The sequence below is a fragment of the Acanthaster planci genome, linkage group LG01, assembly GCF_054643075.1.
Source record: "Acanthaster planci isolate LZ-2023a linkage group LG01, COTS_SCS, whole genome shotgun sequence".
Classification (NCBI taxonomy): domain Eukaryota; kingdom Metazoa; phylum Echinodermata; class Asteroidea; order Valvatida; family Acanthasteridae; genus Acanthaster; species Acanthaster planci.
This window is the reverse complement of record NC_141777.1, coordinates 36,918,968-36,932,916: the sequence shown is the minus strand read 5'-3', so window position 1 is coordinate 36,932,916 and position 13,949 is coordinate 36,918,968. Positions and strand designations below refer to the sequence as shown.

The 13,949-nt window shown below is 41.9% G+C and overlaps 3 protein-coding genes across 5 annotated transcripts in view; 1 reads left to right on the top strand and 2 right to left on the bottom strand.

The window, feature by feature from the left end:
• acss1 (acyl-CoA synthetase short chain family member 1) overlaps window positions 1–13,949 on the bottom strand; it is a 44,717-nt gene that overhangs the window by 23,063 nt on the left and 7,705 nt on the right. The window contains exon 1 of one of the 2 annotated variants that reach the window (XM_087137732.1): window positions 5,884–6,478. The exons of the other annotated variant lie outside the window; for it this stretch is intronic. Coding sequence (XP_086993858.1) covers window positions 5,884–6,256 — 373 coding nt within the window. The 5' untranslated portion in view covers window positions 6,257–6,478. Of the gene's footprint in view, window positions 1–5,883; window positions 6,479–13,949 lie in introns of those variants that run through there. 2 annotated transcript variants of the gene reach the window in all.
• On the top strand, window positions 325–11,040 carry LOC110982354 (uncharacterized). 2 transcript variants are annotated; one of them, XM_087137742.1, is made up of 2 exons: window positions 325–566; window positions 7,196–11,040. In XM_087137742.1, the coding sequence occupies exon 2, from the start codon at window positions 7,226–7,228 to the stop codon at window positions 7,889–7,891; it is 666 nt and encodes a 221-aa protein (XP_086993868.1). In that variant the 5' UTR covers window positions 325–566; window positions 7,196–7,225; the 3' UTR covers window positions 7,892–11,040. The 2 variants fall into 2 exon arrangements, with proteins under 2 accessions (XP_086993868.1, XP_086993874.1); XM_087137748.1 differs by lacking the exon at window positions 325–566 and adding an exon at window positions 1,882–1,900.
• On the bottom strand, window positions 9,049–12,297 carry LOC110981593 (citrate synthase-lysine N-methyltransferase CSKMT, mitochondrial-like). Its single transcript, XM_022239259.2, has 2 exons — window positions 12,095–12,297; window positions 9,049–11,037 (listed from the first exon to the last, which is right to left on the bottom strand). The coding sequence occupies exons 1-2, from the start codon at window positions 12,258–12,260 to the stop codon at window positions 10,373–10,375; spliced, it is 831 nt and encodes a 276-aa protein (XP_022094951.2). The 5' UTR covers window positions 12,261–12,297; the 3' UTR covers window positions 9,049–10,372.

The following is a 13,949-nucleotide window of genomic DNA, read 5'->3' as shown; positions in this document are numbered from 1 at the left end:
TATGAAATACATCACAAAAGCAGGGTGGCTTTTCAATTTTTTTTTACCCTCTTTCATTCCCTTTTTAGTAAAAAAAAAGGACAGCTAGAACACAGATCTGACAGATCAAATTTAGAGAGGCGTCAACAGGTAACAAGGTCAGAGTCTGCACAGGACAGAAATCGGATGTTTTGTTTGGTCTCCCTACCATAACAACCCTTGGCAAGAATGGCAGCTGTGACATACTTGCACTCTGGGGCCCAAGCCATTGGGCAATAGAGCACAAAATCAGGAACTCCCTTCACTGTCCTCTGAAATGGAATGACGTATATTCAACGTCACAGTTGGCAGGGCGTAAATTCAACAATTTGATTGGCTTGTGCCCAGGAGTCAAGCACGGTTTTTTTCACGGCAGGAGTGAACCTGCTGTACCAACCAAGCGAGCAAGCAACACAGTCCAATTCGAAATCAGATAATCAGAGGTTACTTCATATGCAACACAATGTTAATTGAACTGACAGCAAGACAGAGAACACAGGGATAATGCTTGAGATTTTGAAAGCAACAATATCTACAAGCAATTCAAGGTGAGTTCCTCTTTGTATCCAGAATACAGATTCAGTCATTTTTTTTTTTATTCAATTTCAAAGCACACTCTATTTCTGTCTTATTAAGAGTTGATTGTAAAGCTCATTTAAAAGACAGTTCCATACAGGAATACATGTACAGTGTACACGTGTGGATAGGGTTGGTACATGTACACGCACTGGTACACTGTACTGGTATGTGTGCCGGACAAGAAAAGTAACACAAAAGTTGAGGTTGTTTATGTTTCGTTTTATTTTCTGTAGAGTAAAACCTGTCAAATACATGTAATTGTTCCCTAAATTGTTCCTCAAACACATGTCCACAATAAAACACGTCTTCTAGACTTCTCAGATTGGTATGACGAACAAATATGGTGGTACATGTACACCGTAACCGTAAAAAGTATTAGAAAAATTAATAGCAACTGAAGACAAAAGGTTACAAGGATCTTCTTCCTCATTTCTGTTTTTTATCGAGACATTGTTCAAACCATTTCAATTTTAATTTCAGCATTAGAGCACAAACATTTGTTTTTGTTAGTACACGAAGCAGGCCAGGACGCTCTTACTTGTATTCATGAGAAAGATGAAAATCAGGCGGGACTTTAGGTTCAATACGTGTAGAGCATCCCACCTCCAACTACTGACTACCGTAACTCCAACAGCAGGTTTTGTGAGGTTTTTGCAGGTTTGGTACCATACCTGATGAACTTGTTGAACTTTGTTCAGACTTGGGATGAAAGGCCCAGGGAGATGGTGTTGGATTCTGTGTGAGTTGAGACACACTCGGGTCACTGTGTGCAGTGCCTGGCTTGCTGTACCAATTGTTGGACTATGCTTGATTTTGTCAGGTTTGGTACTGTTCAGTGCAAGTCATCCTATACTCCATAGACCCATCCATACCATATCACTCAAACTCTAACAGGCTCATTCTGTTAAGAGTTTATCCGGTTTGGTACAGTGACCTGCATGTACACGTACATGTACCTGTTGGATTTTGTGAGGTTCAGTATGCTTTCTAGGGCAGGAGCCCGAGGAGTTAGGGTTAAACTTTTTGTAGCAACGACTGTTGCAAGTTGCAAAATACATGGACCTTATTTCAAACAATTTACCTTCAAATGTGATAATGTCAATCAGCATACAGTTACAACTCATCTTTAGAAACTCATATCTTATTTAACATTCACCATACTGACACATTCAATTTTCATAAACACTGGTCAAACATTTCTTATGCATTTTCAGTTTTAAGCTTCTAAACCTGCTTCACTTTCTCTGAACACAGTGCGAATACATCAAGACATTGTGAAATCTTAACAAGATCATCAAAAAAGGTATTTTAATGACTGTTTAAAACAAAACACAACTTTACCAAAAGGGCAAAATAAGAACGAAAAGACTTTCAAAATCTCTCAAAAGCATTAATTCCATCTTCTGAAAACTTACCGACCCTTTTTAATGCATGAACCTACAATATTTGAATAATTATAGTAATGACAGTTTAGAAGCACCAGAACATGCAACATGTACTGTATAGTACTGTGCATACCGGTCTACAGTACTGGTAGGTGATGATTTACATGTATGTTATTTCTTTTCAAAACCCAGCTCACCCCTGTAATTTATGGAGAGCAGTGTGGAGACATAGCAACGTACAGGGTACAGGCCTGCACTATGGTACATTTGTACATGCAAGGAACCAGATATGAATGACTTTTCGCACTGATAATTTTTTTTTAAAGTGTGTACAGGGAAATGTCACATTAAAGAGACTGTCGGATAACGTTGCAATATTGTACAGGTAGAGTAGGCCTTAATGATGCTCTTGTAAAAGTTGTCATGTGAAAAAAAAAGGTCTGGAATTTCAACCAATTTTCCAGGTTTTGGTCACTGTAAACCATACATGAATACATAAATAATGACAGAACCAATGAAATAATTGTAGGACCCAGGCTACACAGAAACTTCATATTGAAGAACCTACATACTGTACATGTACAAGTATAGTATTGATCAACTTTGTTTAGTGCTACAATATAATAGTGTCCTACTTCAGTTCTGTGATTTGACCCAGTTCACAAACCTGTCTAGCGTTATTTTACAATTAGTCTATCAAGGCCTTTGTACACTACAGCCTCTCACCCTGGATTGAGCTGAGGCTGCTGAGCTGATTGATCAGATTTGGATAGGATTCAGATCTTTGCCTGGGGCTGTCTCATTGATCTTTTCTAATTTGATCCCCGCAAATCTTTATAATACGCTAAGAACAATGTGCAGTGTATTCCTTGGCTAAGCTGTTAGAAGATGAATAGGGTAACATTCTGCAAATTACATTGCATTTCTTTAAAAGAATCTCAGAGAACCAATATTTTCATGTTTTCAAAAAGAACTTCTGAAATAAAGAAGAAAAAGTGGTGCCCATGACACGAATGTTATATTTTGATATTTTACATCATAATATTTTAAAATATAATCCAAATATGCCAATATCTGTATATCTGTGGACACTCTGTACCTAGATTAATAATTTAAATAGAACAAAGTACACATTTTGCTGTCATTCAGTCACTTTATTTTTGGTACAGCCAGCACTGACATTGGTAAATATTAAATTCACCTTCCATCCGAGTTATCGCATGAACGAACGGGTAAGGAACATGGTGCCGACCCCCGTCAGAAGATGACGGTGCAGACTCAAATCTGGGGTCAGTTTTGAGGTTCCAAACCCAATTATGTCACAACATCATTCATATTTAAATTGCAGGAAAGTTTGTTTGCTCTGCATGACTCACGGCTCGGAAGTTTTTTTTTTCAATGGAAATGAAGTCCATAACAGCACTAGAACTGAATTCTATCTCGTACACAGCATTCACAATGGCAATGCACTGAATGCAAGGAACCAGAAGATTTGCCACGGTAACATTTCTATCCTCCAAAAGACGCACTGTGCAGGTTCTGTTACTGTGTTGGTGCCAAAACAAAAATAATATGGTTCCTGGTCCAATATCCACTGCCAAAATATAAGGGAAAAAATACTCCTGTATGTAAAGTACATGTACATGCATATGCCCCTCATAGCTACAGAGGCTAGGGCCTAGTCTTATCTTCCCAGAAAGTTTGGTTGGCAGAAAAATAGCAACATTTGCTTTACACATATCCAGTGTTGTAGTACCATACTCATACTCAGTACTTACTTACATACATGCACAGTATGATACTCAAGAACTACTCGGGTGAGCATGGTGAGTATTAACACTTGTACTCAAATGGTGAAGTACTCGTACTCAAACTGATGGCACCAGTACCGGTACTTGTACTCGGGCAGTTTGCCAACCTGCCATTTCATCATCACACAATTTCTGCAAGCACAAGATGCTGATCCGTGAAATGAAATGACGCTGACACATGCTATGACACACAATGGCAAGTTATGTATGTGCTATGGTTGGACTGGCCCACTATCCCAGCTACATGTATAGTGATGGAGGCTCGGCCTACCGGTATCAACGTCAGTTGGGATGCGACTGGTAACATGCTTAACTAACACCTGATTGGGCTGATTAAATTTAGTTGGTTGCTTCATCACTGCCAGCTCTAAAAACAAATCTTAATTTGATATTTAATATTTTTGATTTTTTTCAAACAAATATCGGAAAGTGTTCCATACACTGGACATCACTTGACGCTCTGTGCATAAACCCGGGTCTGGAAAATTCTCTGTTTTCTAAGAACATGCTTTAATATTTTTATTGCAAATTTGACATTTTAGGACATGTTATCCCTTTCTGATGGCTCATCAACCAGTGCAACAGAAAATAAGTGATGCACATGTAAATCTCATAATGTAAATCTCTGGAGCATAGTTTGACATGTCATGGTATGATACGCTGCCATGCCGCATGGTTTGACATGTCATAGTACGATACGCTGCCATGCCATGGGGTATAGTTTGACATGACATAGTACGATACCCTGCCATGTCGCGTGGTTTGACATGTCATAGTATGATACACTGCCATGCCGTAGGGCATAGTTTGACATGTCATAGTATGATACGCTGCCATGCCGCATGGTTTGACATGTCATAGTACGATACGCTGCCATGCCGTGGGGCGTAGTTCGACATGTCATAGTGTGAATAGTGTCTGACCTACAAACCCCAAGACATTTGTGTCAATAGCATCACAGTGCAAATATCAGGTATCAAAGGCCCTCGCCCTCCCAGCCAAAAGAATTGACTTTGAGGGATGATAAACAAGCCATTTATTTTGATTAGCCTTAAGGCAGACGATCTATTTTATTGTCAAGAGTTGTTGAGCATTTGGAAAGAGTTCCATACACGGACAACACAAAGTTTCACTTAAAATGTTGTAACAGCCACCAGAAAGTGATAAAATGTCCCAACAATGTGAAATTTAGCTAGCTAGTATCTAGGACCCCCTGTACCCAGGACAATTCGTGTAAAAAGCACACGGTGAGATTTCACTAATAATCAACCGAGACCATGCAACATACCGGTACGACATTTCCGCTGCACAACAATTCCAAATTCTCACTACATCCAATTGTGCTTACATATATTCAAACTTAGCATTATGTTTGCCAATCTCTGGTAGCCACGCCCTTACGTTCCATAATCCATATTAGGCCAATGTCATAAATGGCCGTGCAAAAATTTTGATTGGATACTGATCAGAGTAGGACTTGTGCTCGATCAAAGGCAACTCTGGAAGGAAAACTGATTTAGCAAGGCGAGCCGCGCCAGTGCAGCGCTAGCGCTCTGGTGCGCGACAAGATTTGGTTTGCACAGTGGTCCAAATATCTGACCTATTTGTGTGTGTGAGTTTATTCTAATGTTTTCATTTTATTTCTTTTGTACTTAACTGTACTGCCATATGTTTGTCCCTATTTACCTTTTGGTAAAAACTAAACATTGCTTTATGGTTGGTCTCGGTCTCGACCTGCAAAAGTCTCGGTCTGGAAGTCCTGGTCTTGAAGGAGTAGGTATCGGTCTTGGTATCGTATGCCCTGGTGTCGGTCTTGGACATCAAGGTGTCGGATACAACACTGCCCAAGGATTTTTTGAAGTGAAGGAGAGGATTGTACAATGCAATAAATTAAAATTAATTAAAAAGTTGATTGTTTGCAAGCAAAGCAGCCATTGCTAAGATGTCCACTGAAGACAGTAATACATGCAAGGGTACGTTGACTCGAGTACAAATTGACTCAGGCACGAGTTGACTGGGGCACAAGTTGACCTGGGTACGAGTTGTCCCGTGTACGAGATGACCCACATACAGACTTAGTTGTTACTTACCAGACACGTTAATCTTTCCTCCTAGAAACCAGGCGTTTTTCCCCTCGGCCCAATCGACTTCCGAGACCTTATCAAAGTCCTTGTACCAGCGTAGCCTCGACCTGGCTAGCGTCCCCCAGAACTTGTCCGGTTCACGCAGCGAAAACTGATACAGTTCCTGGTGACTTTCGAAAGTGTGGCCCATCTTTTCAAAAGTTTCCAGTTCTGGAATATGCACCGTAGATACTTGGTTTGCAGGGTGCGGAAGCGAGGTAGATAGGCATCTTGTAAAATGTGGTTGCCTGAAGCCGGTGACGAGGGCCGAAATTACTTTCGCATGTCCAGAAATGTAGCAAGTTTTTGCCAACAAAAGGCTCTTCTGTAGCCCCGCCATGTTGACTCCCGCAATCAATTAATAATGTTTACGTTTGGAAGTGGTTCCGGTTTTCAGAGACATGCAATAGCGCCATCTGGTGTCAGTGTAGGTCTAGTAAACCAGGTTGCGTTTTGGTACTGTATTCAGTTAATCGTGCACCGGAAAGTTAATAATATTAACTTAAGAGCGCAATAAAAATAATCAAGCTTAAGAGGAAAATAAAAATATGACAATGGTTTTTAATCCTTTTCTTTTTCAATGATCAACTAATTCGCTACCTGTATAAAAATCCATGTAGAAATGAGAGATTTAGGCATGGACAGTGAACAGTGTACTATGAAGTATACTCATACATGTACATTGACAGTAAATTAAATGTATCTCCGAGTCATTGATCCTGCATGGCATACTCAATATAGCATACGGTTTGCCAAGTGAAAATCATGCTGCAATAAAGTGCAGGAATAATTTTGGCACTGTCTTTTTTCCACTTGGAGGAAGGGTTTTCCTCAGCAAAGTTAACGTTGCACCCAAAGATACGAGTCATAGAAATAATCGCCCTCTTTAAATCCATTTTGAGTGATTTTTCTACGGCCCGTGCATGAAACTGGGTGCTATCTTGCTTTCATTTCATACGATGAATGCTCGGTCTTTTTTTCTCAAAATTCCGAGAGGAATTGGGGGAACCGAGGGGCATCCCTCCCTCTCATAATGCTGGAATACTGGAGTAAGTAAACGAAATAAGATTTTGGCCAAGGAGAGCTTTGCTTGAGAAGTGAAAAGAGAAGTGCTAAAGAAAATTATTCAAGCGGGCTCCATGCCTAACCCAGAAAGTCAGTTATTCCTCAGACTCCTAATCACGTCAAGGAACGATTGTATGTATTGCGTTTGGTATTTCAAAATCAATAGTCTATCACTTCTAGCTCTATATTCTTTATGCGTTTCTGCTCGTTGTAGGCAATTCGTCGTTGAGTAGCCCAACTAGACATGGAGGATCCCAATAATAACGAGGATTTTGCATTTGTGCCAGACTTCATGATGCCCGACCTAATGACATCTAAGGACCTGTCAATCGGGCTGGATGAGCAGTCAGTGCCCGTCTTCCACCATGAGGGCTGCCCCGCCGAGGACCAACTTAGTCCCGTCACGATGGCCCTCCAGGCTCCTCACCTGCCCGTGTTCGATTCCGGTTCCTACGGTACCAGCGGGAGCGGCCCGGACCATCAGCTGCTGAATCGTCATCAGACCATGGAGATAGGAAAAGACCTCCATGATCAGACCTACGACACAGCTTTCTTCCCCCATCTGAGCGCTAATTGGGGTGCTACCCCGGCTAATAACGGTGAGCCGGCCGCCCACCACTCCGCGTCGTCGTCATCTTCACTTGCATCGGCCCTGAACTGCCCACTGTGCCGCCGGTCTTTCAAACACAAGCTGAGCCTGACCAACCATCAGCGCTCGCACTCAGCGCGGGAGCCGCATCTGTGCACCATCTGCGGCGAGACGTTCAAGTACAAGACCAATTTCAAGCGCCACTGGCGGATCCACGCCAAGGAGATGAAGACTTGTAGATACTGTGGGACGAATATGGACAGCGACTATGATCTGGTTCAGCATGAAAAGGCGCACAGGCGACAAGAAAAGCAGCTTTAAAATCATTGAATTGACTGAAAAACAAATAGACATTGGCTCAGTGACGGAACTGAAGTGACGTGGGGGACACCAAGTTGTGCAAACATTTTTTTCAAGAGGAACTAAAAACAATTACCTACAGCTTACACAAGACGATGTGTTCATTTCAAATATTCATAATAACGGGAAGCCGTTACGCCAATGGAAGTGAATGAATTGCATACGGCCTAATAGAGATATGTGACAGTAGAATATTTTCTTAGTATTTCCTGAAAGAGCAAATATGGAATAATTTCTTATCTTGCCAGCTGAAGATAAACTGACACAGAACATTTATATAAACTAGTTATTAGTATAGAAAAGAAAACCATAGAAGCATCCTACCAAATTAACTCGAAGAAAAAGGGGAAAAAACGAAGCTTTAATGGTCATTTCCAGCTTTGCTTAATTCTGTCTGCACAGCACAAGTACTCAACACAAAACGGTGGCTGTCGTCTACGAGTTAACGGTTTCTAGTTTTCGACACATGATAGCAGATGGCTCCTGCCACAATAACATACTCGACGTGAAAGTCTACTGAGAACGTTCTGCTATCGTTGTTTTTCACGCTGTGGTCTTTGCACTACATACGGTACACTGCTGGTGAAACGTTACATTACTAACTGGACTGGAGTGAGAAACTGTATGGAAAGAATTCGCTTCCACGTTTATCTACACTCATATTTCACTCAGCGTGAAAATAATTTCCCACTTGTGTGAAAAGAGGGAAAATGTTTCCTACTTTCCGGAAAGTTGGGAAAATCTGTCCGACTTGTGAGAAAATCTGTAAAAACCTTTCCCCACACTTGTGTGAAATCTGTGACAATATTTTTCCACGTGCGTGAAAATTTGTAAAATCTCCCCACTTTGGTGAACATTTTCACGGTTTGTTAAATGAAAATGAACTCCCTGCGAAGAGCAAAAGTGTAAAGAGAATTTCACATTCCTGGGTTCACTTTCAATTGCAATGTATGAGCTGTAAGTGCATCTAGTGAATGCTTATTTCTCCAAAGAGGAAGTTCATTCGCCTTAACCTCAGCTCCAAGGCAGTTTTCATGGACGCAATTACTGGGGAGAGTCACGTTGGCTCTGACCCCAGCTTGATACTGAATTCTACGGGCTCTTCTAAATACAGAAAGTAGGAGAACTTCTTGCGTGCTCATTTTATTACACCGCGACCACGTTCACAATGATTACATACACCGTATGCACTGAGTACATGTACATGAACTTGGCAGCTTGATTCATCCAGAACCTTTAAGTCGAGTGCGGAACTTAACCACGTGAAATCTGTATCTGAAAGATGGAAAATAACACCGTTGACGAGGAAATTAAGGTTAGAAGTCCAGTGCATTCTTTCCCTGAAATATGGCTCTTAATGGTCGACTGTTTTGTCACATCATCTTAGGAAGGCAATAAAGAGAGTCGCAGTTCAGACTCATGGCGGAAATCACTCGGGAGCGGGGGTTGATTTATAGATGGTGAAGAGGAAATAACTGTACATACCGGAGTCAGATTAGGTTGAGATGTTAACATCCATTTCCTATGAATCGTTGCCATTCTCCGTACTTTCTGTGCTGATTATTTACGCATTTGACGCAAGAGCCCATTTTGCTGATCGTGAACACCATCATTTTGAGGAATATTTTTGGGAAACAGATTTAAAAACAAATGTAAAACATTAAGGGCGTTGCCAACAACAAAGCCAAATTGGGAAGGGGTACTGTTCAGGGAAATTGTGTTCACCGAACAAAAATAGGTTAAATTTTAGGTCCAGCTCAACACTATCCAGACCATTGGATCGCGTTGATAACCGAAGAACACACTTCCCCGTACTGAACTGAACTATTACAGCAATTTCCTATCAACTGGGAAAGGCCCTGGTAAGATTTGCCTGGCATTTTGGTTCTTTTGGGGTCTCATTCGATATTTATTTCTATACTGACACCAGTGCGGATTTGCATATTCATGAGCACATTGTGATGTCATCCAAAGAGCTGCGCAGCTATTTCAGTTTAAGAACTTGCCAGGATTTTGGATGTTTTGCATTCTTGCTTTTTCCTCTCAGTGATTTGATATTTCAGTATATGACATACATGTAGTTTTAATGAGCAAATTTTGCCTCCATATTACAATTTGATCTGGAAAAAAAAACCTAAAATGAAGAGTCCTCCTGAAATGACATCAAAGCAAGAGTGCTTTTACTTGTTAGACAAAGCATCGAAAGCTTTAAACAATTGAAAAAGTGCACTCTATAAAAATGTCAAAAAAGGACCTGAAGCAGTTTCCACACACTTGAGAGGAATGCAAAGTTTCTCAAAATACATTTCAAAGTAAACTTCCTGTCACTGGCCCTTTCAGGTGGGAATTGGGTGAAGGAATTGGGTAATTGAAGGTGCTAGTTTATTCACATGAATCATGAAAGAAGTATAGAGTAACAATTACTTTGAAGTTTCAGGAAAACTATAATTTACTTAGTTTTGTTGAGTACAAGAAGTATTCCACACCATAAGAACAACCAACATCTTGGAAAGTTACAGAAGCTTGAGTTCGGTCCATGCCAGATTCTCGAAGAGCTTCTTCAAGAAAAGACAGTCGTATATCAGGATTTTCGTCAGAAAACTGCAAGAATATTCCCTGGGAGCTCAATACGCGAACAGTCTCGCCGAAGGACAGCCTAGCCAGGCCAGACCTGCCACCGTTCAGCATGGCATCAAACGTGCCCTTCTCAAACACCACGTCGAACTGGTCATTTCTGAAGGGGAGTCTGCTTGCGTCGGCCGCTATAAACTGGAGAGACTCCCTGCCCGAGGAGCAGATCTTCCTGGAGATGGACTGTGCTTGCCCCACTGCACTGAGAGCAAAATCCAGGCAGACGACACTCATGATGTCCCCATTGCCTTTCAGTAGGTTACTGGCGAGAGTGGACGTCCCACAGCCAAGTTCAAGGACATTTACAACATTGACTCGCCCAGTCTTCCCTGTGAAGATGCACTCGGCCAGCCACTGATTGGCTACATCATGAGCAAAGAACCAATCAAATGATTGGCCACTCGCACTTTTTCTCTCATTGTAAAAATCGTCCCAGTATTTTCTTGTTCCTGTATTGCTGCGGTAAGATTTGTTTGCTGTATGGATTGAGTGGGGAGAAAAGCATTCAATAATTGTGAAAAAACACAACACATGTATACTAATGAAAACTTCATGAACACTCTACAGAATCTCATTTTAAGCAGCTATCATCTGGTTTGAAAAAAAACCCCAACCTTTCTTGCAGAATCGTTTGTCTCACGGCAATTTTTTACTTCCATTCCTTCCAAAAGTGTGTTGAAAGCCCCCAAATTAGTTTTACGCAAGGGTTTCCCCTGGGGTACTGATATGTTTGAGGTGGTGAAACAAATTTTGCCAAAATTCTAGTGCCTAAAACAAAATTGAGTGCTTTCAAACCCGGCCTAAAATAAATTCTATATAGTCCAAATTTCCCCTCTAAAATAAATTGATCTTGTATTCTGTGTCCCTCTCTGAATGATTTAAAACTGATCAATTACAAAATATCTAAGTTTTTGTTTTTGGGCTTTTTCCTTCCATATTTGTCTAATTTAAGGTTGAGGTGGTACAATTCAACAGAAAAGGCCCAAGGTGGTCACTAAAATCACTTGAATAGGCAGGCAAGGGAAACCCTGTTTCATGCATCAGACTGAGCGATAAGATACTACATGTACCAACGGGCTCTTCCAAAACTTTGGCAGCAGTTTAGATGTCTTGACATGGAACAGGCGTCGAGATGATGAGGGGTCAAGTGACGTATTGTTCAACAACCTTACTTTAAAGATGGTGACTGAGAGAGCGAGCCTGTTAGATTGAAGGGATATAGGCAAAAAGACTGGAAAATACCTGAATAACGTGAGTGAAATCATTCAATAAATGGTTTATAGAAAACGGAAAGGTCAAAGATCATGTGTGCAAAAGAAATTGCGCCCACGATGTTAAGTGGGTGCGCCGAAAACGTTCAGTACGCCGACACGAAATTGCGCATACAGATGTGTGGCTAAGGATGGATCAGGAATGAGAGTCCGTGCCACACTAGTGGGGCTAGTAACAATACTATTACTAGGCCCAGGCTTATAGGCCTATAGGCTATAGCCTACTAGTATAAAATACATCGTACAAATTCAGCAGACGTACATGAAAAATATCTGATCCCATGCCAGCTCAATCTGCCGGGATATAATTGATGACAGACTCTTGGGATGCTGAGAACTATTCCAACGTCAAAAACAAATCGTTTCTGCATCACGCTCAATAATCTCACGTGCTTTATGGACGCAGCCATTTTCACACGACTTTCCATGCTACTACTCTGGAGGGCGCACTCCACAGTTATCTGGGGGTTTTTGACAGAGTTTTATTACAGGCCGTCAGTGGCCGAATCGGGCTTCCTGAGCTAAGCAGTACACCCCCAAGGAGGGGGACAGGCATCGACAGACTTGTCCCTCCACTGAAATTTTCTTTTTTTTTTCTTCATTCTGAAAAACGAAGATGCAATAAAGAGCTGCATCTTAAACTACTAGCTTTGATACAGCCGTCCATCCATCGTCTCTGGCACAACCAAGGCAGGGGAAGGAGACTGAGTTGGGTTTTTTGGTGGCGGGGGTTGGGGGGATGGAGTTCTAGTTCAAGCCCCCTCCCACCGGGTCGACTTATCCTGGATGCACCACCGCTACCCGTACTGTCAGCACGTCCCCATGTATTTTCAGTGGGCGAAGACCTACCAGCTAGCTCTGGACGAGACATTCGAGTACTGCCACGGTTTCAGATCAGGGACATCATATCGATTTAGTGCACCCATACAGCTGTAATTATATAAAGAGTCTTACTTTATTAATAGCTCTATGTGTGCGCCTCACTTACCGCAGACGATGGGAATTCTTTCGAGTGCACTTGGATGCACAAAGTGCAAGATCGGGAAAATTCACGTATGTAAATTCATGGGCCGAGCATCTCCTTGCGGTCATTTTGATACCAATTTGCTTAAAATTGAGCATATCGTTCTCATGTAGTGCCAATTTTTCCAAGACAGGTTAGCCACAAGTATATACTTTTCCACTGCCGCGCTCAATGCACATGGACTGGCAGGCTTTCGCTCTGAACTTCAAAAAAATCACCATAACAACAAAACCATTGTAAAACTTCACCTCGGTACTTGTAAGGCGCGTTCTTTACATGCTTGCGAAATGGTTTTTTAGATGGTCCAGAATAACCTGGCTCTTTTAGGGTTTAGGAATAAAAGGAGAGGGCGAAAGACGGCCTCTCGAAGTTCTAAAGGATTTTACATTTCTTATTGGTAAGATTGGTGTCAGAAGTATGCCTTAAGCTCCCTGCTTTAGCAATAATCCTCCTGGAAACATACCCTGAACTAATTCCACTGAATCCCAACCTCTGACAACGCAACATATTAGAAATTAAAAAGGACAATAAGCGAAACTTTTTGCTGTTAACAGAGATAACAAACATGACGCTCCTGTTTGAGTGCGACAAGCCTTTGCGAGCAAAAGACAGCCGAGCGCTTGCAAGAGGCCGCATAAAATGTTGAGTTGATCATTTGAAAAGTTATGCCTTGCCGGGTTGATCCGGTCATCCGCGGGTGAATTTCTTGAGTCTGAGCGCCTATCGCTCCGTTCATCTTCGCCTCCATCCTTCCTCGGGCCGAAACAGACACACACAGCATCCTCACTTTTTTGCGTCTGACCAATGCCCGGTATCACATTCGGCATCGATATCACCTTACCGTCTTTATCGAGTCTCATCCCCCGTTGTCTCCGGGCAAGGTTTGAAGTGGCGCTCGGCGCGTCCGCTCCGCACGTCGGATCGGAAGTCCATCTCTCGCTGTCGGGGCTGGGTGGGAGAGCTTGAACAGTTGTTGATTAAAGATAACTAGAGGAGGTGATTGGCAAATCGCTCCACAGGAAGACAACAATCAGGCCCCGAGCTGAATACTACTCTGATATATGGATGCAGAAATAAAACTCTCTCGATCCCC

Coding starts and splice junctions, on each gene's coding strand:
- LOC110981593 (XM_022239259.2), bottom strand. CDS start 12,260: ATGGAAAGTCGTGTGAAAATGGCTGCGTCCATAAAGCACGTGAGATTA. Junction 11,038..12,094: donor TGGGATCAGATATTTTTCAT/GTACGTCTGCTG, acceptor CAATCCATACAG/CAAACAAATCTTACCGCAGC.
- LOC110982354 (XM_087137742.1), top strand. CDS start 7,226: ATGGAGGATCCCAATAATAACGAGGATTTTGCATTTGTGCCAGACTTC.